This window comes from Brachypodium distachyon, chromosome 4 (genome assembly GCF_000005505.3).
Source record: "Brachypodium distachyon strain Bd21 chromosome 4, Brachypodium_distachyon_v3.0, whole genome shotgun sequence".
NCBI classification, from domain to species: domain Eukaryota; kingdom Viridiplantae; phylum Streptophyta; class Magnoliopsida; order Poales; family Poaceae; genus Brachypodium; species Brachypodium distachyon.
In genome coordinates this window covers 1054751-1076841 of record NC_016134.3, presented here as the reverse complement: position 1 = coordinate 1076841, position 22091 = coordinate 1054751, and the positions used below count along the sequence as shown (strand labels likewise).

Here is a 22091-nt window from a genome sequence, read left to right as displayed (position 1 = left end):
CAAAAGATATTCTTTTAGGAGCTTAATCAAAACTAAATCCAGAACTTCCATGAGAATCAACCTTCCTCCAACAATCTCTAAATGAGTTCAAAAGAGTCATATTTTACATCCCTCAACTCAAAGTGTCAAACACACGAATACATGTCCAGACGATGCAAGAGCCTAGACGGCCAGCACCAGTTTACACGTCTCAAAGCTCCCTTCTGTCATCTCGTCCAAAGGGAGAACCACCGACGGCGATCCTCCATAGTTGTTGTCAAAGTAACAATGGGTTTTCTCATCACCAGCTGCATACACAAGGTGTCTCCTCAGCACTCGGAGCCGCTCTGCGACTTCCTGCATCGTTGGCCTGTCGTCCCCCCTTGCGCTCAGGCACTGCACGTCGAGGATGGCGAGCTCCTCAACAACCGCCATGTCCACATCATTGTCTGTGATCTCAGGGTCAAGCATTGTCTTGTGCTTGTTCTGGTGAAACATCAGGAGGAAATTGTGGGACAAGGATCTCTTTTCATTGGAGTTATTATCAACATATAAAGCCTTCTTCCTTGTCACCAGCTCAAGGAGGACGACCCCGAAGCTGTACACGTCGCTCTTGTCAGTGAGTAGGTGGCTGATGAAGCTCTCGGGGTCGAGGTAGCCGAGGGTTCCCTGGACGAGCATGATGAACTCACTTTCGTCTATGGACTTGAGCGCCGATGCTCCAAAATCTGCAACCTTGGCGTGGCGCTGATCATCCAGCAGAATGTTGGCAGATTTGACATCCCCATGCAGGATCGTGCGAGATGTCGATGAGTGCAAGTAAGCAAGAGCTTCTGCCGATTGTGTGGCAATCTTCAGACGAAGGTCCAGTGGAATTGGCGACAGAATGTGATCAGCACTACCGTGAAGAAACTCATATAGTGTGCCGTTGGAGACGAACTCGTAGACCAACATTGGGACATCTATATCCAGGCAACAGCCTAGTAGCCTCACGATGTTTCTGTGGTTGATCTGTGACAAGATTATTATCTCATTGACGAACTCATCCCTGCAATTGTCGTTGATTACCTTTGACTTCTTTATGGCGACCTCTCTCTGGTCATCCAAAGTACCCTTGTACACCATTCCATGTCCACCACATCCAAGAACTCGATCTTCACTGTAGTTATCAGTGGCTCTCCGGATCTCTTTTTCTGCGAGTATGCGAACTGTGTCGACTTGCTTTGATCTCATCTCATCATATAATTTGAGCCCTCCATTTTGTTTGAAATACTCTTCTTTGTCCTTCTTGTGCCTTCTCTTTTGTAATTGCATAATAAGAAAACAAGCCGAGGATATCATCACAATGGCAGAAACACTCAGGCCTGCAAAATCATATACTTCTATTTAGGGTACATAGTCATTATGGTTGTACTAGACTAGGAGTTTTCGTAAGCACATGAAATTGGTATTGCTTAGCCACATCAAATCTAGCAGTAATATGTGGATCTTTATGTCAGATAAAACAAACACAAATGGAAGTGGACTTGCCTATAGCCAGCTGTTCATCTCGAGTATGCAGAGGTCGACATCCAAAATTTGTGCCATCAGATTTTGTTCCCCCCTTACATTTACAGTCATACCCTCCTGGAGTGTTGAGACAGACACCATGCCGGCAAGGATACAGCTCTTCGTTCTTGGGGTCTTGCTCACGCAGCACGCATTCATCTATATCTGAAGATGACATCACCAAACCCATAGGTACGCAATCAGATACGTCAAATGGTTTGATATGACCCACAAGGACACAAGTATCCTTAGTAGTTACCTTGGCAACCGCTGTGGAGGTAGGCGTTGCCCTCATACCCCAGGGAGCACTGGCACAGGTACCCAGGTCCATTGCTTGCACTCTCGCAATAGCTGTTCGTGCTGACACATGCATAGTTTCTTGGCTCTGGGCATGATCCATTCCTGACCGCCCAGTTCACGATGAGAGGTACACCATTCTTTGCCCTGTTGCTGACAAACCCAAGCTGGCCGACAAGGTCACGGCGCTGGAAGCTGTACCACCCAACCTCGGCGATCATGGCATAGAAGCACGGGTTGAATTCCCACACACTGCTATTTTTATTTGGAAATACCACCCTAAGGTCAGTGAGATTGATCGGGATGGACGCCTCACAGCAGCCTGTCCCGGTGCACGGCGCTCCATCGTCGGATGCGCCGTTAGGGCCATCACAGTAGGTGTAGCAGCCGGCAAGGTACTGGCTCGTGCCCCCGCGGAAACCTCCGACAAGTCCCAGGGTGTTGCAGCCAATGACCGTGAAGCGGTTGCGCCCAGGGGATGGGAGGAACGGCGTGTCCCTCAGGCTGAACCACCACACGATCTCCTCTTCAGTGGCACTCGATGTGAAGCAGATGTAACTGACGGGGACAAGCACCCGTAGCTCACCGCGCTCCAGTGAGATATCGGCAACTTCAATGGCCACGCCAGCAGGGCCCCCGACCATCGGACGCGGCGGTTGGAAGGTGTTGTTGCAGTCAAGGTTGAAGAAGCTGTTGAGGCTGACTGCGGCGCATTGCGCTCCGATGCCGAAGGGGTAAGGTATGGGCACGTCGCCACACTTGTCGGGGCAGCCTGGCAGCGCCAGCAACGCGATGCCATCCACTGGCATTGCCAGTGCCATCGGCAGGAAGAAGACAATCAGTTTCTGGAAGAATATTAGGACCAGTGCTGTTGCTTGGTGCAGTGATGTTGGATGTGTGGCTCGCACCATCACTTGCTTAATTTGGAGAGTTTGTCAGCGAGCACCTAGGCTGGAGCTTTTCACTTTGTGAGATGAACTGTGCCATAGCATATAGCAATGAACTCTGATATTAAAGAAAAAACAATGCTATCAACTGATGTATGCATGGTTGAATAGGTTAAATCGTTCCAATCAAGTAAAGTCCAAATGCAAATTGCAGTATAATACAGAATTACTGATTGATATGTCTAACTATTATTTATTTTTTCAAGTTGAACTGATGTATACGCGCTAAAATGGGTTAGCTAGGTCAGGAGTAGGTGGTGGTTTGTCCCAGTCAAGTACATTCCAAGTAAAATCTGAAGTACAAGTTGCTGACTCTTGTGTTAGATAATGAGCTCAATCCTTAGCATAATGCCATTAATTCTCATGTTAGATGTCAGAACTTAGACATACAAAATAATTTAAAGTGAGCTAGGACGTAGAACTTTGTCTTAGTCGCAGGAGCAGGGCCAGGGCCCGTGCTAGGGGTGCTACAGCCCGGGTGCGGCCCAAGTACACAAAGAAGCATATGAGTGGTTTTAAGCCTAAATTGTACAAGTCCAAATGGCTCAGCACCCACTTGGCGCATGATAGCCCCCTTCATCGGCTGTTTCTGGGCCCGCCCCTGCTTAGGCGTATATGTTTGTACAAAAATATATCTAGTTAACCCCCATCATACCCATTGTATAAAGTTAGGCACCACGTAATCTAGCTAGATGTTAAACATATCTTTCCATTTAGAAATATAATTGCATTGGTAGTATATAGCTTGAAGACTTGTATAGCTCTTAAAAGTTTTCAGGGTGCATTTCTTATTCATCCATCGTAGTTACTAAAAGCCACCATAAAAAATATAGTCTCCATCCATGCAGATTTTGTAGACATTCCTATTGTTTATTAATTTTATGGGAAATATCAAATTAGGCACCTCACCAGTTCAACTCCCAGGAATCATGAAAATACTCACATGCTCCAAACTTAATTCCCATAGCTTATTTGAGGACCGTTCAGTACCTGATTGGACCTAGATAGGATGGTCTGGAACCAGGTCAGTTGCGCATATGCATATTCGACTTCTAATCAGACTGCAACCGGGCCCACTCTGTCTTGTTTTCAAGCTGGGAGGCTCGACCATCCAGCCTCCAGGATATCATTTCATATGAGCAAATGCCTGTGAAAACTGTGAATTAAGATGAAAGATTGAGCAGTCAAAATAATTTTGGGTTTCAGCCGGGTTATGCACTTCAAATTGTTGCTGACTACACCTATGTTGACTTTTCAAGCTGACCAATTAGAGTGTCCATGAGTCCATCTAGTTGGTTATTGCAGAAGAAAGTTTCAAACTAAGGTGTCTAACCAAGCAGATAAATGGAAATGCATTCACATTTGGGACGGTAACCCAAGAACTATACTTGGACTGGCATATGAATAAACCTATAAACTGGTGAAGATTGTTTTCCAGATTATAAGAACCTCTGTCATCCTTTTTCAAATTTCAGAGAAACTACTCAATAAAAAATGCATATGCAAACTAATAATTTTGACTGAAATGCAAACTAATAAATTATTCGTGTGCATTGTAAGTTTCAGTATTGAACACAAACAATACAAACCGATGAAGATTTCTCCGGATTATAAGCAAATCTAGCACAATTTCTGAAGAGCTCACTGCACAGGTAGGTATCCATTTCCTGCACATACAATTTATAGCACGTGAGTACAGGTACCCCTTGGATAACTTAATTGGTATATGCCAAATATACCATAATTATCCAAAGACTACGCTAGAACCTCTTGACAACAAGTGTCGTAGCATCATAATTTAGCATAAAGCAGAAGAATGACATCAGGAAGAAAAGGGAAAGTAATTGCTTGAGTTGTGGAAAAACAGCAAGCCAACCTGACCCCAAAAATATGTGCGGCATAGTGAGACTCTGTCTGCTCATACATTGAGAGGACACTGTAATATATTGCTTAGGAACTATTAGAGGACCACACATGACAAGCAAATCCATAGTCCCTGCCTATACAATCGCTAACAATGTTCACCTGAGTTACCAGAGAAATCAGCTATACATGCACATATAATGCCATAGTAGATGGTTAGGCACGGCAAAATAAATCAACTCAGATATCCCCTATTTCTACCAATAGCATAACGATAATACAGATTACAGAAATATTACAGGTTCATTCTAACTCAGAAACAGTGAACTGCTACAAAGGAGCCATTTCACGCTCAAGAGTTCTGTTGATCTCAATCAAAGTCTTAAATATTATTTCTCCACACAAACAAGAACCACAGTAACAGAAATACACGAGAACAAGAAATACAAAAGGTAAACAAAAAACAGACATGGAGTGCCTAATATAGAGAAGCCTAATTCAGGTGTTGGCTATCCTCTCTTCATCGCAGCTTAATTCCTCTCTTAGATTGGCATGCCTTTGGGCACAATCTGGTCCTTTATCCACATGTAAATAGGCACCAGAACATAGTATGCGGCACATATCGTTCCTACGAGGAAGCGAAAGAAGAAGGTGATAGGATTCACAGGCTTGCTGACATCCTCAGCCTTCGGACCAAGCTGCAGGAGGGAAAGAGAAAAACACCTTAATATAGCCACCATACAAAAACATGGATTTTTTTAATCTAAGATGCAAAAAATAAAAAAGTCCAGTATTCATGCCCAAACGTCGGGAATGTTTTCCCTTTCTAGACTCTAGTTGCTATTTCGTACATTTGTGAATAAGCAGGACATAACACATATGTCTACGATAAGAAGTGAGGTCAAAGAAAATATGAAACACAAAAATGCTATCAGGTCTTTCCATGTGATTGATTCAAGAAAACAAGCAGTTATAATTCTTTGGTAAAAATGCTTAAGCTAGTTTCAACTACTTATGTGTCCCCTAGTGCTGACAAGAATAACATTGACAATGACGCAATGTACTCTTAAACCTTTGCATATCCATATGGCAAGTGGCCAACCATGAAGCAAGTTTTAATCCATGATGTAACAAAAACCATATGATGATATAAGTAATATAACTACTACAAGAAGTAGAGGTTGTGGTAAACAGATCGGTCCATATCAAAATGTAAGGAGACTCGGGAATGTGAATTTGCGGACTATGTTAAGCAAAACTTACCTGCAAAGGGGAGTCCCCTCTTTCTCTCTTGACACCCGTCACAGAGCATCCCATGATCAGGCCATGCCTACGGACACCACGGTACCACTTTGGTCCGATTCTCTTCAGTTTAACATCCTCAAACCCTGCCTTCTTGAACCAGTCAATATACTCCTCTTCAGTGGGGAACAGCATCCACATATCAGCGAAAAAGCGAGACAGCCAAAAGGTTGGGTGCACAGGGCCGATCAAACAAGCTACTCCGCCGAGCCTCAGGACCCTGTAGGCTTCCTTGATTCCCCGCTGGGGGTCCGGCCAGTACTCAATGCTGCATAACAAAAGCATCCCCAATTAGGGCCGGAACAGAGAAATTCATCAGACTCGTCGTCATAACAAAACATCATTTGCATGGTTCCAAGCAGAGCAAGGGGAGGGGTTTAGGCTATTACCTGCCGGCGGAGACGTATCGGTCGAAGGTGTCGGTGGGGAAGGGGAGGTCCTCGGCGTCGCCCTCGATGATGGTGACCCCGTTGAGCGCCTCCTTCTGGCGTGCCTTCTCGAGCTGGTGCGGGGACTGGTCGAGCAAGGTGACGTTCTCGGGTTCGACGTGCTTGACGATGCCGAGCGTGGTGAACCCCGTGCCGCCGCCGACGTCGACGACCTTGAGCTTGCGGCTGTGGAGGTCGGCGGGCTGCAGCGCGTCGTCCCGCATGTCCTCGGTCCAGTGGCCCGGGTTGATGACGTGGTCGTAGACGATGGAGAGGAAGCGGTAGAACCAGAAGGCCTCCTTCTTGTGCTGGATGAACCGCGGCGCCGACGCCGGCCGCGCCGCCGCGGGGGAGGAGGAGGCCGCGCACCTGAACAGCGGCGGGCAGGGCCTGGCGCCGGAGACGAGGGCGAGCGGGCGGCGCAGAGTGGGCTTGGAAGGGCTGAGGCCGAGGAAGCCCGGGAGGCCGGCGGGGGAACGCGGCCTGAGGGTCCTCCTGCCCGGCGCGAGGCTCCCTGCGCTGCTAGGCGCTCGGGTGGAGGCCATCGCCATTGCCGCCGCCGCCGCCGCCGCCGAGGAGGGAAGGGGAAGGGAGGGAGAGCAGAAACGGACAGAAGCGGAGGGGATGGGTGGGGGAGTGGCGAGCGAGATGAGAGATCACGAGGGGATGAGTGGTGGGTGGAGTGGATCCATGGATAGAATGGGCTGGCGTCACCCGGGACACACGTGGACGTGGGGCGACGACAAGTGTCAGCCCATGTGTATGTACAGAACTTTCTGCGTTTCAAGATGCAGGAACTGTAACTTTTTGTTTGCTGTCAAAAAAAAATTAAAGTTTGTCAAAATAGAATCTTTTTATATTCTCTCCGTCCAACAAAAGATGTCTCGAGTTTGTCAAAATTTGGATGTATCTAGACATATTTAGTCAAATTGAGACATCATTTGTTAGACGGAACAAGCACAGAAACCGGTTTTATACATTTAACAGATACCGGTTTTATACATTTAACAGATATTAGAAAGGGAGCCAAACAAACTAGTACTAACGTCAGGTTACAAAGTTGTCTTAAAACTGAGACACTTGTATTATTATGGATCTGAGGGGCGTACACGATAGAATAAAAAGCACAGGTCATATATTGTGCTGCATAAACGTGGTCAGAAGACCACTTTATTAGTATTAAGGTGCAAAATGGCGCTGACCTTGTCAACCTCGAGTCCCCACAACACCATTCTTCTACAGGCGCTGCGTGCATGTGGATGTGGGTGCGTCTCTCTTGTAATCGGTGTTTCTCAAAAATGGTGTTTGCAACCACATCAGGGCAGAATGGTTTTTCCACAACTGGCTTAACCAATAGAAATGGTTAATTCAGAACCAAGACAAAATTTCTATGGCACATCCAAAATGAGAAAGAGAAGATGGGAAATAAGGAAATAGACTCTCTTTTTTCTGTGTAAATCAAGAATTTCTTTGCACAGTTGTCTCAGCGACTTGCAGGAAATAAAGTTCCCCAAAAATGGGATGTTGCACCTTAAACCGTTTTTTATACCATTCTCCAGTCAGAACAATCACTAGGAACATTAAAAAAAAACATCGACGGTTCCAAAATCACAGTAATGCAACTGCCAGTGACCGTGAGATGCGTTCGCATGGCGCCAAAAAGTCCCAGGAATTCTTCAACATTGTTCATCCGAAACGATCATATTACTCCCTCTGTTTCTAAATACTTGTCGTGGTTTTAGTGCAAAGTTGGCCTAGAACCACTACAAGTATTTAGAAACGGAGGGAGTACATTGCACCATTTGCTATCTATCGCACTGAGACCCATCCGTTGTGGGAGATGATGAGAGCAATTCAAGCATGGGGGTACCAGAAGATAAAAGAACAGGATTTGTGAGCGACTTCTTCACTTTTTATTCATTTTGTAGATGATTATACTAAGATGTATCTACTGGTTGGCCAGGGAAGTTTGCAAAGCAACATTTGATCTTTCCTTTTTCATTTCCAATAGGGGCTGCATTGTCAAAGCAGCTGGAAACTTGGCGCGGAACACTGAATCAACAATGGCCTGAATTAAGATGACAAAAAAGGTGAGATTGAAGATGAAGAAAAAGAAAGAACAAAGCTGCACCTTCACAGGTGCACTAAGAATTGATGATAATGAACTGTTGAACAAACTAAGCAATATGTTTGATCCTTATATAATTTAATCATACCTTATCGCATTTACAGATCAATGTAGACACGCAAGCCATCACGAGCTAATTGCACATCAATCCCCTCTCTGCATTCACAAATTACAGTTAATGAACATGCATGCATTTTAGGAATTTACATCAGAGCGAAATCAACAGTGTGACAATTTTAAGACAGCATCAAGCATTAGATTGATGGAAGTGTCAGGGTGCAAGTATGTTGTTGTTCATGCAAACTTATTTTTGGGCATGAGCATGTGGGTAAAATAATCGAAACTATCCAACAGGGAGGCCTACCTTCTGGACCATTCTTCCAATGTTTGGTTGTCCTTGTGGTGGTCCATCTCATGAGTCAACCCAATGAGCAATGCCTTTTTGGGACATATCCTCTTAAGAGCGTCTAGTGTCTGCATGCCACAGTTTTAGGATTAAAGAACAAGAAGTCCGAAGAAAAAACAAAATGAGAGAAGAACACTAGAATTGCTTGTGTTGTGCAAGAGGAAACTGACCTGATCCCAACAAAGATGCACATTATGAGAACCAGTCTGTTCACACAGAGAGAATGTCAGAGCCCAACACCAATACATATGTCACACATGTGAATGATAGAATAAAACATGGCTGAATAATACAATATAACAATTCTGTTCTTAAGCAATCTCTGGTTTTATTACTGTCAGTTAATCACAGAGAGAAGAATCACTTCCAATAGTAAGGAGTAGGAATCATATATATGCTAATCAGCCATATATATTTATTTATCGACACCACAATCCATCCAAATCTAGGCATTTGCTTCTTCCAAATACATGATGTTGGAACATTTTAGAAAAGTGCATACACTTTTCGCAAACAAGAGTGCACTCCCTATGGACACCACAACCTATTTGTTCTTTTCATTATGGAAGCGATGGTTCAATAGTACCAGCCTGTTACAGTCTGTATTCAGAACCTGAATTAAACAATTTTATTGCATTGTTGTAACAGTTGAAACACAATTATGTACCCCACGAAATCAAATAGATCTCACCCATTTACGTAGTTCTGAGAACTGAGATTTTTTGCATATCCATTACTTAATTCAAGCATCAGAAAAGAGAAGCGGTGCTTTTCCACATGTTCTTCTCAATATCCTGAGCTGTATTGGTCCTTCGCTGTTTTAGAGGTTCAGCAAGTAGCCCTTTTTGGTTGGGGATTGTTCGCCGAATTTATGTGAGCACTTGCAGACTTGATTTGCTACTCAGCTTCCCTAGTAAGGTGGGGACTAAAAAAGTTCCTTTGTTTTAAAGTGGAAAATGAAATCAGAAATGTGAAGTTCCCATGGCATAACAAGCAAAGACAGCTAAAATGGAAGGAAATGGTTAAGAAACTCAGGAATGAGAATATGACACTCTTGCCCTTCTCTCGATGACATTGTAATTAACTCAAAGTAGCCCAGAACCAAATTATAAAAAAGCAACGCGAAGGCGAAAACATTCACTTAGACAACTGAGGAAGTTAAGAAACTAACCCTGTATAGGCAGTCCAAGATGAGCAAATCTAGCTGCCCCCCTCCAGATTTTGAAATTGCTGAAAAGTAAGTATATGTAATGTAAACACCAGAATAAGGTTGTTAAATAATGAAAAGGAGCAAGAGAGACCAGAGCACAAAATGGATCTACCAGATTATAGCAAGTGGTGAACAAATAGACCATGCATGCATACCTAAGAGGGGAAGAAGGATGGGATAGCAAAGAAAGAGCTCATGGTTCATCTATGCCATACTTATGGACAAATGACTAATTTACAAACTCTAAATGGAGCCATAATCAAGATTGCAGTATAATTTCTGCTGCAGGGGCCCTCAAGTATTATTGATCGCCTGAAACAGGTTGGTACTAGTGGAATTCAGTTCAAACAAAAATACAGATTAGCAAATATAGTGTGTCGTGGTCTCTTGTTGTCAAGGGAAATTTTATGCCCAAACACAAACAGTCAGCACATGCACGGTGGCAGCACAACACAGAAATGGTCATAATCAAATGCCATTAGAGGTGGGAGGAAAGTATACCATGTTCAGTGCTGGGAGGAAATCGTGAAACATCTGATATATAAGCAACTTTAGATTTTCTCCCGAAAAGGAAACCAAGACAAATGTAGTCCTCACCATGGATCACCTGAGAGATATATACTCAGCTAAGAGAAAGGATGAAGGAACAAAGAACAGTTAAGTGATACAAAAATGCACGTCTTACCGGCAAGGGAACAAACTCTAGCCCTGAGGCAGTAAACGGTTTCTGAAGGTCACTCTCAATTATTCTCCAGTCAAGTTGAGCAACTCGCCTGACTTCCTCTCCTTCCTTCAGTTTCTTTTTGACCAAGTAAGGGAACTTCATGGCAATGCTGTTTCAAACTAAGCAGGTGACTTTGATAGCAATAATTCTCATTTAAACACAACTAGATATGACAAATGAATGTAAAAGATATAAAGAGTAAGAAGAAATAAATAGTTAATATAGCATATCAGAAGTAAAAGAGTACATGGCATGCACCACTGACAGAGCTCTCTTATATATACAGCATAAAACATGGAAGCCTAACAACGTCTGCAAGAACTAAAGTACCTGTCCATGGCATATTGGGAGAGATAAATAGGGGTTGGATCAATATCATTTGTAGGGCTAAATGGCTGTACAACGCGAATATCATCAAGACCCAAGATCGCATCTGCATGCTCATGAGTGAGAATAATCTGTAAAAAATAAATTAAATATGTTATTGCATGCATAAGATTGACAGTTGCTTCGTTTACTATTTCAGTTATTCGACAGTTGGCAGTTTGATCATCCAATAGATCATGTAGATAAGCTAAAGGAAACAAGAACTCACAGAATCAACACGAGGGATTTTGTGGCAAACGAACCACCGTAGAACTTGTTCACGGAATGTCTTCCCAACGTCAATTTGAATATATTTGTGCACATCTTCATCTTGGCAATAGTCAATCAGAAGAGAAGTATTACACCTGCACAAAACCGAGTGTAGGTCGAGTTCCAGAAAATGCATAGACAACATGAATATAGCAACCAAACTATATCGAGTGCATTAATACTTCCAAGCATTTAGGAAAGCAGGGCAAAGAAGAAGCTGAACTCGACTTGGCTTCAACCATACATAAATAACCTCGATAGCATCCTGCCTAGGTCAACCAGGAAGATACATCTAGTCACAGAGAAGGCATTGAACAAGAAAATCAAATGCATAAACCAGCATGAATGTAGTTTACTTGCTTATACTCCCATATCAAACCCTGTCAAGGTCTTTCAACTTCCAAAAACATTTGAAACTAAAGGTTGTTAAGAACATGTAGCATCTCCCATATCATTTTAAAAAACTCGATATCACTAAACTAAACACACTAATCAGTTCTATTTCCATGACATTATGCAGCTGCAATCAAACTTGTAAGTGAATATAAACATCTCATCAATAGCTGATGTCCCCATATAAGTTGATTTTAGAAGTGCTACTCTATTTCATGTATTCCCTGCATGACAGAAAATACCATGTGTACTACTAGCTTGGAAGAAACATAATTCCAGGTAATAACTCTATGTTTGCATGCAAAAATAAAAAATAGAAAGCTACAACATCTTCTATCAACTAATATTTAGTTACTAGAAGGCTAGAAGCAACTAGCAAATACATGAATACAGAATACTGAACCTAACCCATGAGCCCACTAATTTAAAAATTCTAGCATCTCTGTCCTCTCAGCTAGGTCAAGTGTTAGTAGACACATATGGAACACTGACCACTAACCAGATCAATTGACCATAGAGTCCACTACATCCCAACATTCTGTCAATCACGTGATCACAGGTACGGCTAAAATGCTCATCTGTCACAAAATTCACATTGCATATCGCGCAAACGCACCGCCTATACTCCTATAGAGCATTGTGCCCGTGTGCTACAACATCAGGCAGAGTTTATAAGTATCCATTTCTGATTTCTGAAGCACAGAGCACAGCGGGTGCCAAAATAGATGGCGGAACCAGACGCTCCAGATCCAGGCGACCACTAACATCCCGCATGATTGATTCGTACGCCGATTCGCTGAAACGACCAAGCATCAAGCCCGCCTCGGATCCGCGCCGATCCTCGCGAAACCACAGGCACCCCGCCCGCAGCAGCAACTCGACAGCGACGATTAAGTACGGAGGGTGAGGAGGAGGGTGAGGGAACCTGTAGTTAGGGTTTAGCTCGGGGGGCACGGAGAGGGACTGGGAGCAGACGGCGCAGGGCGGGTCGGGGGGCTGGATCAGGCAGCGCGCGTTCGGGACGGCGCTGGAGCAGCCCGTGCCCAGGAACACCAGCGAGGAGGAGGAGGAGTAGGACGGCGGCGGCGCGGGCGTCCCTTCGGGGTGGCCGTTGGGGACGGCGGCGGCCATTGGTGTCCGGGTTTGCCGGGGCGGGAGCCCCGTCCGGCGAGTCGGCGAGAGGGAGGGAAGATGCGTGGAACTGTGGAAGCGGACGGAATAAAGAGAACAGAATCTCAGATGGTGCGCGGAATCGGTTTGGTACAAATGGTTGTTTTGCAAATAGGCACCTGCAGTCTTCGCTTAATGCCGACATAAAACATTTGTTCCTTGAACTGGGATCATTTTGCCTAAATGCACTCTACGTGTGTTGCTTGACCTGACGCTGTGACCCCACACAGCTCTCCTACCAAACCCGGCGCCGGAGCCCGACTCGGCGAGTCTCCCCGCCGCCGCCGCCGCCGCCGTCCATTGCCGATCGCTTTCGCAGCCACCCAAACGCATCATCGCTTGCCATGCCTAGGCACCTAACCAAGAGCCCATCGGTCCTCCTCCTCTTCCTACAACCCCGCCGCCTCTGCGGCACCGCAGCGTCCTCCTTGCCCGCCGCGGGAGAACTCGCCGCGGTGTCTGTATCTACCACCAAGGAGCTTGCCCCCGAGGATGACCTCTCGGAGGAGTCGCGCAGCCGGCTCGTGCGCGACACCTGCAGGCTGCTGGAGCAACGCGGCTCGTGGACGCCGAAGCTGGAGGCGCAGCTCCGGCACCTGCTCCGGGTGCTCTCCCCGCCGCAGGTCCGCGCCGTGCTGCGCGCGCAGGCGCAGGGGGACGCCCGCGCCGCGTTCGAGTTCTTCCGCTGGGCCGACCGGCAGTGGCAGTACAGGCACGCCCCCGAGGTGTTCGACGAAATGCTCGGCCTCCTCAGCCGCACCAGGCTCCACGACCCCGCTCGCCGCGTCGTGCGCCTCATGATCCGCCGGGGCGTGCGGCGCGGGCCGCGGCAGTTCGCGCACCTCATGCTCTCGTACAGCCGCGCAGGGAAGCTCCGCTCCGCCATGCGCGTGCTACAGCTCATGCAGACGGACGGGTGCGCGCCTGACATATCGATATGCAATGTGGCGGTGAACGTGCTTGTCGTGGCTGGGCGTGTCGACAAAGCGCTCGGGTTTGCCGATCGGATGCGCCGTGTTGGGGTTGAGCCGGATGTAGTAACGTACAATTGTCTTATAAAGGGGTTATGCAGTGTTCGGCGGGTTGTCGAGGCACTCGAGATGATTGGTGTAATGCTAAAAAATGGGTGCCCGCCTGACAAGATTAGCTATTATACAGTGATGAGCTTCTTGTGCAAGGAGAAGAGGGTGTCAGAAGTGCGGAGTTTGCTGGCGACGATGAGGAACGATGCTGGTCTTCTTACAGACCAGGTTACGTATAACATGCTCATCCATGTGCTTGCAAAGCATGGTCATGCAGATGAGGCGTTGGAATTCTTGAGGGAGTCAGAGGGGAAAAGGTTCCGTGTCGATGAGGTTGGATATAGTGCAGTCGTGCACTCTTTTTGCTTGAATGGGAGGATGGCGGAGGCAAAGGAGATTGTTGGTGAGATGATCTCAAAAGAATGTCACCCTGACGTTGTGACATATAGTGCAGTTGTTGATGGGTTCTGCCGAATCGGGGAAATTGACCAAGCAAGAAAGATGATGAAGCACATGTACAAGAATGGCTGCAAGCCTAACATAGTTACGCATACTGCATTGTTAAATGGTCTCTGCAAAGTTGGGAAATCTTCAGAGGCTTGGGAATTGCTAAACAAGAGCGGAGAGGACTGGTGGACTCCAAGTGATATCACATATAGTGTTGTAATGCATGGGTTTAGAAGAGAAGGAAAACTAAAGGAATCATGTGACGTTGTAGCACAGATGTTGCAGAAGGGTTTCTTCCCTACTACCGTGGAGATTAACCTACTTATTCATGCGTTATGTAAGGAAGGAAAGCCAGCAGAAGCCAAAGAATTCATGGAGCAGTGCCAAAGCAAAGGTTGTACCATCAATGTTGTCAACTTCACTACTGTGATTCATGGATTTTCTCGCCAGGGTGATTTGGAATCAGCGCTCTCTTTGTTGGATGACTTATATCTCAGTAACAGGCATCCAGATGTTGTAACTTATACTGTTGTTGTCAATGCTTTGGGAAGGAAAGGCAGGCTGAAAGAAGCCACAGGTCTTGTGGAGAAAATGCTTAATAGAGGATTGGTCCCTACACTTGTTACATACAGGACAGTGATACATAGATACTGCGAGAAGGGTACAGTGGAAGAATTAGTCGATCTATTGGATAAGATGTTGGCAAGACAAGAGCTTAAGAGTGTATACAATCAGGTTATTGAGAAGCTATGCGCATTTGGTAAACTTAATGAAGCTTACGGTCTCCTCAGCAAAGTACTGAGAACTGCCTCGCAGAGAGATGCTCAGACATGCCACATTCTGATGGAGAGTTTTCTTAATAGAGGCCTCACAATTCAGGCATACAATGTGGCATGCCGAATGTTCCAGAGAAATTTAATTCCTGATTTAAAATTATGTCAAAAAGTTGACGATCGGCTGGTCTTAGAGGAACGAAAACAAGCTGCTGGAAAGCTTATAGTTAAGTTTGTTGAAAGAGGTCTTCTGAAACAAGAAAAATAAGCTGTTGATTTCTGACATTTCGATGTGTCCTGTGTTTGTTGGCAAGATGTTTAGATTTGATGGGTTGTCAGAATCAGAAGCTTTACATGCTGGAAAGCTTATTCATTTTCTTCTGCATGCAACACAAACCCGTAATTCACCTAACCCAAACTGAATTCATAGTTTTGTGTTCAGCTGGTAACGTTCCATGTTTCATACTCATACCTCTGCACTTTTCACCAACTTATTCAGAGCCAACCAATAGACTGGTAGGTATGGCACTTGAAGGTTAGTTAGCCACCACTCAAAGGGCTATTGAATCTTAGGACTACACATGTCTCGTGCATATATCAGCATCAGAAAGGCTTGGTCCATAATGAAGTAGACTGAGTGAAGCACTTAAGGAGAGGAGACAATGGAGGAAGATAGCAACGGGAGGGCACCGTTGCTGGACTTTGTCGACGACCGGTCAGGCGCATCGGAGGAGCTGCTGCGCCGGGAGCCTGTGCCTTTGGACGTGCTGTCACGTCTGGCATTGTGGGAGGCTGGCAACCTGTGGCGCATCTCATGGGCGTCCATCCTCATCACGCTCTTCAGCTTCACGCTCAGCCTCGTCACTCAGATGTTTGTTGGCCACCTTGGCGAGCTCGAGCTCGCTGGTGCCTCCATCACCAACATTGGCATCCAGGGCCTAGCGTACGGCATCATGGTAACTAGCTTTGCACATGTCTTGCATTATGTGGTGTAGTCCTTGGCATTGCTGAGAAATGGCGTATTATCACTTGTATGCAATGCAGCTTGGCATGTCAAGCGCGGTGCAAACAGTGTGTGGCCAGGCTTACGGGGCAAGGAGGTACAGGGCCATGGGCGTCGTTTGCCAGAGGGCACTGGTACTCCAGTTCGTGACAGCCGTCGCCATCGCCTTCCTGTATTGGTACTCTGGTCCATTCCTGCGGCTCATTGGGCAGACTGCAGACGTGGCTTCAGCAGGGCAGCTATATGCTCGTGGGCTGGTGCCGCAGCTGCTTGCGTTCGCGCTTTTCTGCCCAATGCAGAGGTTCCTGCAGGCCCAGAACATTGTCAACCCCGTGGCATACATGACGCTGGCTGTGCTCGTCTTCCACGTCCTCATCTCGTGGCTTGCCGTGTTTGTGCTAAGCTTCGGCCTTCTCGGCGCAGCTCTGACGCTGAGCTTCTCTTGGTGGGTGCTCGTGGCATTGACATGGGGGTACATCATCTGGAGCCCGTCTTGTAAGGAGACATGGACCGGGCTGTCCAGGCTCGCATTCAGAGGCCTCTGGGGTTACGCCAAGCTCGCTTTTGCTTCAGCTGTCATGCTGGCGTGAGTAAATTTATGAGCTACTGCTAGTTATTTGGTAGTTCTTGCTGGTTTATATCTTGTTTCGTTATGTTCTTGTTCAGATTGGAGATCTGGTATGTGCAAGGATTCGTGCTTCTGACTGGCTTCCTCCCCAACCCAGAGATCGCACTTGATTCACTCTCTATCTGGTAGGCCGCAAGATCATTAAGCTCATGTTGTAGTTTGAAATTGTGATTGTAATTTCTAATGTCTTGATAATATATTCATATTCAAGTATAACTTGCAACGCTATCTCTTCAATTTGTTTCAGCATCAATTACTGGAACTGGGACTTCCAAATCATGCTTGGCTTGAGCTACGCGGCCAGGTCAGTGCAATGACTGAGATATACATGCAAATCAGTTTCTCCTTGCTGATCAAACATTTGCACCAACTTATTACGCAGTATCCGTGTTGGCAATGAGCTTGGCGCTGGCCATCCAAAGGTCGCAAGGTTGTCGGTCATGGTGGTCGTCACAGCGAGCATCGCCTTCAGCATTCTTGCCACAGTTGTAGTCCTAGTCCTCAGGTATCCATTGAGCACACTCTACACAAGTAGCACCACAGTGATCGAGGCTGTCATCAGTCTTTCACCATTGCTGGCCATCAGCATCTTCCTGAATGGAATTCAGCCAATTCTCTCAGGTACACTTGTCACTCGACAAGAACACAAAGTGCATGCCTAGTTTGCAAATAACCAAAGGAATTAAACTTGGTTCCGAAATTTCTGCAGGGGTTGCTGTCGGGAGTGGGTGGCAAGTCATAGTTGCCTATGTCAACGTTGGGGCTTACTACCTGATTGGGCTGCCAATTGGATGTGTCCTAGGGTTCAAAACAAGCCTAGGAGCAGCTGTAACTTTCTGCACTAATTTCATCTTCAGTTAACTCTTAAATGCTGCATTTTCTCCAGAGAGAGGTGTTGATTGATCAGCTGCAACTTACATGATCTCTTTATGCTAATCAGGGGATCTGGTGGGGCTTGATCATAGGTGTGGCTGTGCAAACGGCGAGTCTGATTGTCATCACAGCCAGGACTAACTGGGACAGCGAGGTGAGCTCTTCTGCCATTCTGGTTCAGTTAAAGTTATGCTCAATTTCTATCACCGTTCATGGCTATGCGTATCCACAGGTGGAGAAGGCGACCCAGCGGCTGCGGCGCACCGCTGCAGCGGACGAGGGCGTCTCGGTCATGGTCGACGATGACAGAGGCGTCTAATGACTGTTGCCGGGGAAAGCGCCTGGAGCTTGGTTCTGCCATTATCGTTAGGAGCTCCAGTGTTTTGAGTTCTTCCTTGCTCCTTGTTGGAGGAAGAAGGTGGCGAACTCATTAGGGCAGGCTTTCGGTTTGTGCAATAAGTTGAATTCAGACAATTTACTTGCAGTACTACCAGTTAACTTTTGTTTAGGGGGAGATTGTAGTTAATTAACCTTTGGTGCTGCACTAAACATGGTTTGGTTTTTAATAAAGCTCCAAAATGTTTGATTCCCTGGAGCTCCGAAACTTCGATGTCCAACAAATCATTCTGGGCTAAGATTCGCGGTGGATTTGCATCGTAAGTAGTAAAATGCTTTAGGCGAGTTTTCTCTAGAACAAACTATTTTGTGGAAGTTTTGTTTGAACAAATCATGTTTTAGCTAGTTAATTTTTGGCATAATGATCCCCATTTCTGGATGTAATTAATCACCGACGGCGATGTAACTTTTGTTTTTGAAAGGACGATGTAACTTTATTCCTAGGTTCTTAAGAAAATTGAATAGCTTGAAATGTTTTCTCTGAAACAGAAGGGGAAAAAAGCTGCCCCATCGGTAGTGGGGTCCACTTGCAAGTCTCCTAGGTGGACTTAGGGCCTGTTTGTTTGGGCTGCAGATTCTTGAGAAGCAGCTGGAGATTCTTGGACCTGAGAAGCAGCTGGAGATTGTCAGATTGTGCTGGTGCTGGAGAACTGTTTGGCAACCTGCTTCTGAGAACAGCTGGTGGCATACAGCGCAATATACACAAGTGCATATAGATTTTACCACAAGTGACTAGTTAAATATAATAACAAATAGTCCAGAATATGAAGTGCTCATACATTACTATGAACCACTAGTAGGAAATATAATAACAAGTAGTCCAACATATGAGATCCAAAATACATGCAGGCTCTAGCGTGCAACTTTCCTATCGACCTATCAATCCATTAGCAATCCTTTCACGAAGCACATCCATGTTGGCATTATGGACTCCTTGATGAAGACCAGGAAGGTCCACTGATGGTGTAGGTTTTATGTTCCCCGGCATATAGTTCTCATCTTGGTCACATTTGTAGAACTCGTCATCATGTAGAGCACTCTCTCTAATCCAGTTATGAAGCGCCATGCATGCAACTATTATACGTGTTTGCTTCTCAATTGCATAAGAAGGCACATGTAGTAAGATGCGCCATTTCATCTTCAACACACCAAAAGAGCGCTCGATGACATTCCGAAGTTGTGAATGAGCATGATTGAAGATTTCTTTTTTACCAGTTGGGTGTCGACCTTCTTCAATGCCTCTTCGGAACTCCGGCAAATGATACTTTTGTCCTTTGTATGGAGCAAGATATCCGGTCTGATTCGGATAACCAGAGTCAACCAAATAGTACCTCCCTAAAGAAAAACAATGTTAGTGATAAGTAAAGGAGGAAATAATATAGTTTGCAAAATAATAGTGCATAAGCAAACCTGAAGGTGGATGTGGAAAGTTTTCTGAATAAGTTATCAACGTGTCTTTGAATATCCTTGTGTCATGTGCGGATCCTGGCCATCCCGCAACTATTGAGATGAACCTCATGTCAAAGTCACACACAGCCATCACATTCTGTGTGGGATATCCATACCTTCCTACATGGTTGGCAATATCTTCAGCTGGCACGACAACACGTATGTGTGTCCCATCAATTGCGCCTATGCAACCATTGAAGTGGGGGGAGAATCTAGAGTCCTGGAGCCTTTCATGCACTGTTGGAAACTGAGGATCTCTTGGTTTGATGATATCTGCTGCTAGTTGGGTCAAGCAACCCAATACATGTTCGAACTTCCGGTGGATTGTTTCTTTGGACCTCTTGAAGCGGTTCTCAACTTGGGTCACCGATTCAGGACCTCCAACTGTCCATAGAAACATAGCTAGTGCCTCCATTGAAGACATCTCCCTAGTTGACTCCAATTTGTAGCGTCCCACCAATGTGTTATGCAGTCCATAAAAACAAGCTGGATACATTCTGAACATTGCATAACAATCTTTTGACGTGCTCAGGTTCTCAAAGACCCATTGTTGTCCTGTGCATAAAGGTATTCTCCTCTTTCTCTTCATCAGGTATTTGTCATGATGGTTCATAACAAAATATGCAGTCATAAGCATTAACTGATCTTCATTTGCTTGGGAGTCCATATCACTTTCATCATCACTTCCACTCTCGCCTGTGCTCATCTAAAAAACAGCATATATGGTTAGTATTATGCTAGAATAATACAAGAATAATTTCAGCACAGCACAACAATTTCAAAACAGCCCACATTAATTTCAGAACAGTTTCAGCACAGCACAACAATTTCAAAACAGCCCACATTAATTTTAGAACAGTTTCAGCACAGTTTCAGAACAATTCCAGCACAGCACAATAATTTCAGAACACAACATAACTGCAAACAATAGATTCAGCACACAAATATCCATGTTTTACACGACCGGGACAAAGGGAAGCTAAATGGAAAGTACGCCTAGAATAGTTTCGGCTAAAGGAAATAACACAACAACATGACAAGGATACAAATTCTAATTCCTTTTTCGATCTTCATACATCCTTGTTAGCCAACACAATCTTCCCTCTTTTGTCTTCATAGTATTAAAGAAGACACGATTCTCAACTTTGCCAAACAACTTGGTTGCCATGTAGTACTCAGGACTTTCTTCGGATGCCCCACATTCCACCACCTTCTGCATTATACTTTCAATCTCAGCAGTTAAAGTGGCATTACTAGTAGATGACACCGACGATCGGTCAGAAGTATAATGATCAACCATACGCTTGAATTATCTCTGCATGGGGGTCTTTTTCTTATTTGGGCTTCCACCACCACTACTACCCACACGCTTTCCATTCAAACACCCACTGTTCTGACTTGTAGGAGTAACTAGTACCTCCTCACCTTCATTATCATCTTCAATAATAACTTGCTCATTGCCTGCCCCGGGCATATAAGAACTCTTCCCATCAACATGAGCTCCCGCAAACATAATTTCAAGTTCATCTATGAAATCTGGAGGTCCTTTACGAAAACCTTCAGCAAGTTTATTGCCCTATGAATAAAAACAGTACAAATTAGCATTGAATCTCATACCAACAAAGTGTGCACATAATATTAATAACCTTTTAATATAAACAGTACAAATTAGTAACTATATACCTTTATAGTCTCTTGCCACCAGTCCTCGTCGGCGGTAACAGTTCTTGTAGCTTGGTCCCAACCCAGCCAGTGCATCTACCTCTATAGTACTTCCATGCTGAGTACAAAGCTTTCATGGCATCCCATCTATTTTTGAATTGTCTTCTAGTGTAGTTTCTTCTAGTTCGTTGGAAAAAATCTCGCTCTAAGTTCTTGTACCCTGTGGTACTCAAAAAAGCCGTTGGTCTATTTCCTTCAAGCGTTTGTTCAGCGCATATCTCACAGAATGCTTTGGCAGCAATTGCATCCCAATTTGCTTTTGATTGATTTACTTTTTCTTGATCCATCTATATACATCGACAGCAAGCATATAATTGTTAATACCTAACAGCAAGAACAGCCCTATCCATGAATGCTCCATCAATACACCACAAAATCCATACATCTATGGAATACATCTATACATCCACACATAATACATGTACAAAAAAATCTTAGGTTCATCCAAACATGCAGCAGAGAGGGCATCCATACATGCAGCCATATGAGAGAGAGGGGAGAGGGGGCTCACCTTGGCCAGATCCACGGGACTGCAGAGGGAGGGGCGGTGGAGGGCAGGGGACTCCGGCAGTGGATAGCGGCGCCGGCGGGGGAGGGCGGGGAGGAGAGCTGGCGCCGGCGGGGGAGGGCGGGGAGGAGAGTTGCTCCGGCTGGGAGGAGACGGAGTCCGCGGCGAGGAGAGCGGTGCCGGCGGGGGAGGGCGGGGAGGAGAGATGCTCCGGCTGGGAGGAGACGGAGTCCGCGGGG

The 22091-nt window shown here is 45.5% G+C and overlaps 5 protein-coding genes across 6 annotated transcripts; 2 read left to right on the top strand and 3 right to left on the bottom strand.

The window, feature by feature from the left end:
* Positions 1–28: 28 nt before the first annotated feature.
* Positions 29–4717, bottom strand: LOC100840070 (wall-associated receptor kinase 5). 2 transcript variants are annotated; one of them, XM_014902808.2, is made up of 4 exons: positions 3762–4717; positions 1787–2829; positions 1510–1692; positions 29–1343 (listed from the first exon to the last, which is right to left on the bottom strand). In XM_014902808.2, exons 2-4 carry the CDS (start codon positions 2733–2735, stop codon positions 163–165), a joined length of 2313 nt encoding a protein of 770 aa, XP_014758294.1. In that variant the 5' UTR covers positions 2736–2829; positions 3762–4717; the 3' UTR covers positions 29–162. The 2 variants fall into 2 exon arrangements, with proteins under 2 accessions (XP_014758294.1, XP_024319292.1); XM_024463524.1 differs by having other exon boundaries at positions 1787–2775.
* A 148-nt stretch (positions 4718–4865) lies between these two features.
* LOC100837610 (2-methyl-6-phytyl-1,4-hydroquinone methyltransferase 2, chloroplastic) lies at positions 4866–7035 on the bottom strand. Its single transcript, XM_003577318.4, has 3 exons — positions 6326–7035; positions 5898–6204; positions 4866–5332 (listed from the first exon to the last, which is right to left on the bottom strand). The coding sequence occupies exons 1-3, from the start codon at positions 6913–6915 to the stop codon at positions 5177–5179; spliced, it is 1053 nt and encodes a 350-aa protein (XP_003577366.1). The 5' UTR covers positions 6916–7035; the 3' UTR covers positions 4866–5176.
* Positions 7036–7790: 755 nt separating this feature from the next.
* On the bottom strand, positions 7791–13091 carry LOC100834844 (putative hydrolase C777.06c). The gene is made up of 10 exons (XM_003577309.4): positions 12787–13091; positions 11428–11563; positions 11163–11290; positions 10794–10941; positions 10610–10715; positions 10070–10128; positions 9069–9104; positions 8857–8966; positions 8581–8648; positions 7791–8432 (listed from the first exon to the last, which is right to left on the bottom strand). Exons 1-9 carry the CDS (start codon positions 12990–12992, stop codon positions 8591–8593), a joined length of 987 nt encoding a protein of 328 aa, XP_003577357.1. The 5' UTR covers positions 12993–13091; the 3' UTR covers positions 7791–8432; positions 8581–8590.
* A 131-nt stretch (positions 13092–13222) lies between these two features.
* LOC100839767 (pentatricopeptide repeat-containing protein At5g41170, mitochondrial) lies at positions 13223–15564 on the top strand. The gene has a single exon (XM_003579085.4). It carries the CDS (start codon positions 13376–13378, stop codon positions 15539–15541), a length of 2166 nt encoding a protein of 721 aa, XP_003579133.1. The 5' UTR covers positions 13223–13375; the 3' UTR covers positions 15542–15564.
* A 182-nt stretch (positions 15565–15746) lies between these two features.
* Positions 15747–18372, top strand: LOC100839463 (protein DETOXIFICATION 41). The gene is made up of 8 exons (XM_003579084.4): positions 15747–16229; positions 16318–16862; positions 16943–17029; positions 17152–17208; positions 17287–17525; positions 17614–17732; positions 17845–17931; positions 18010–18372. The coding sequence occupies exons 1-8, from the start codon at positions 15936–15938 to the stop codon at positions 18094–18096; spliced, it is 1515 nt and encodes a 504-aa protein (XP_003579132.1). The 5' UTR covers positions 15747–15935; the 3' UTR covers positions 18097–18372.
* Positions 18373–22091: the final 3719 nt, after the last annotated feature.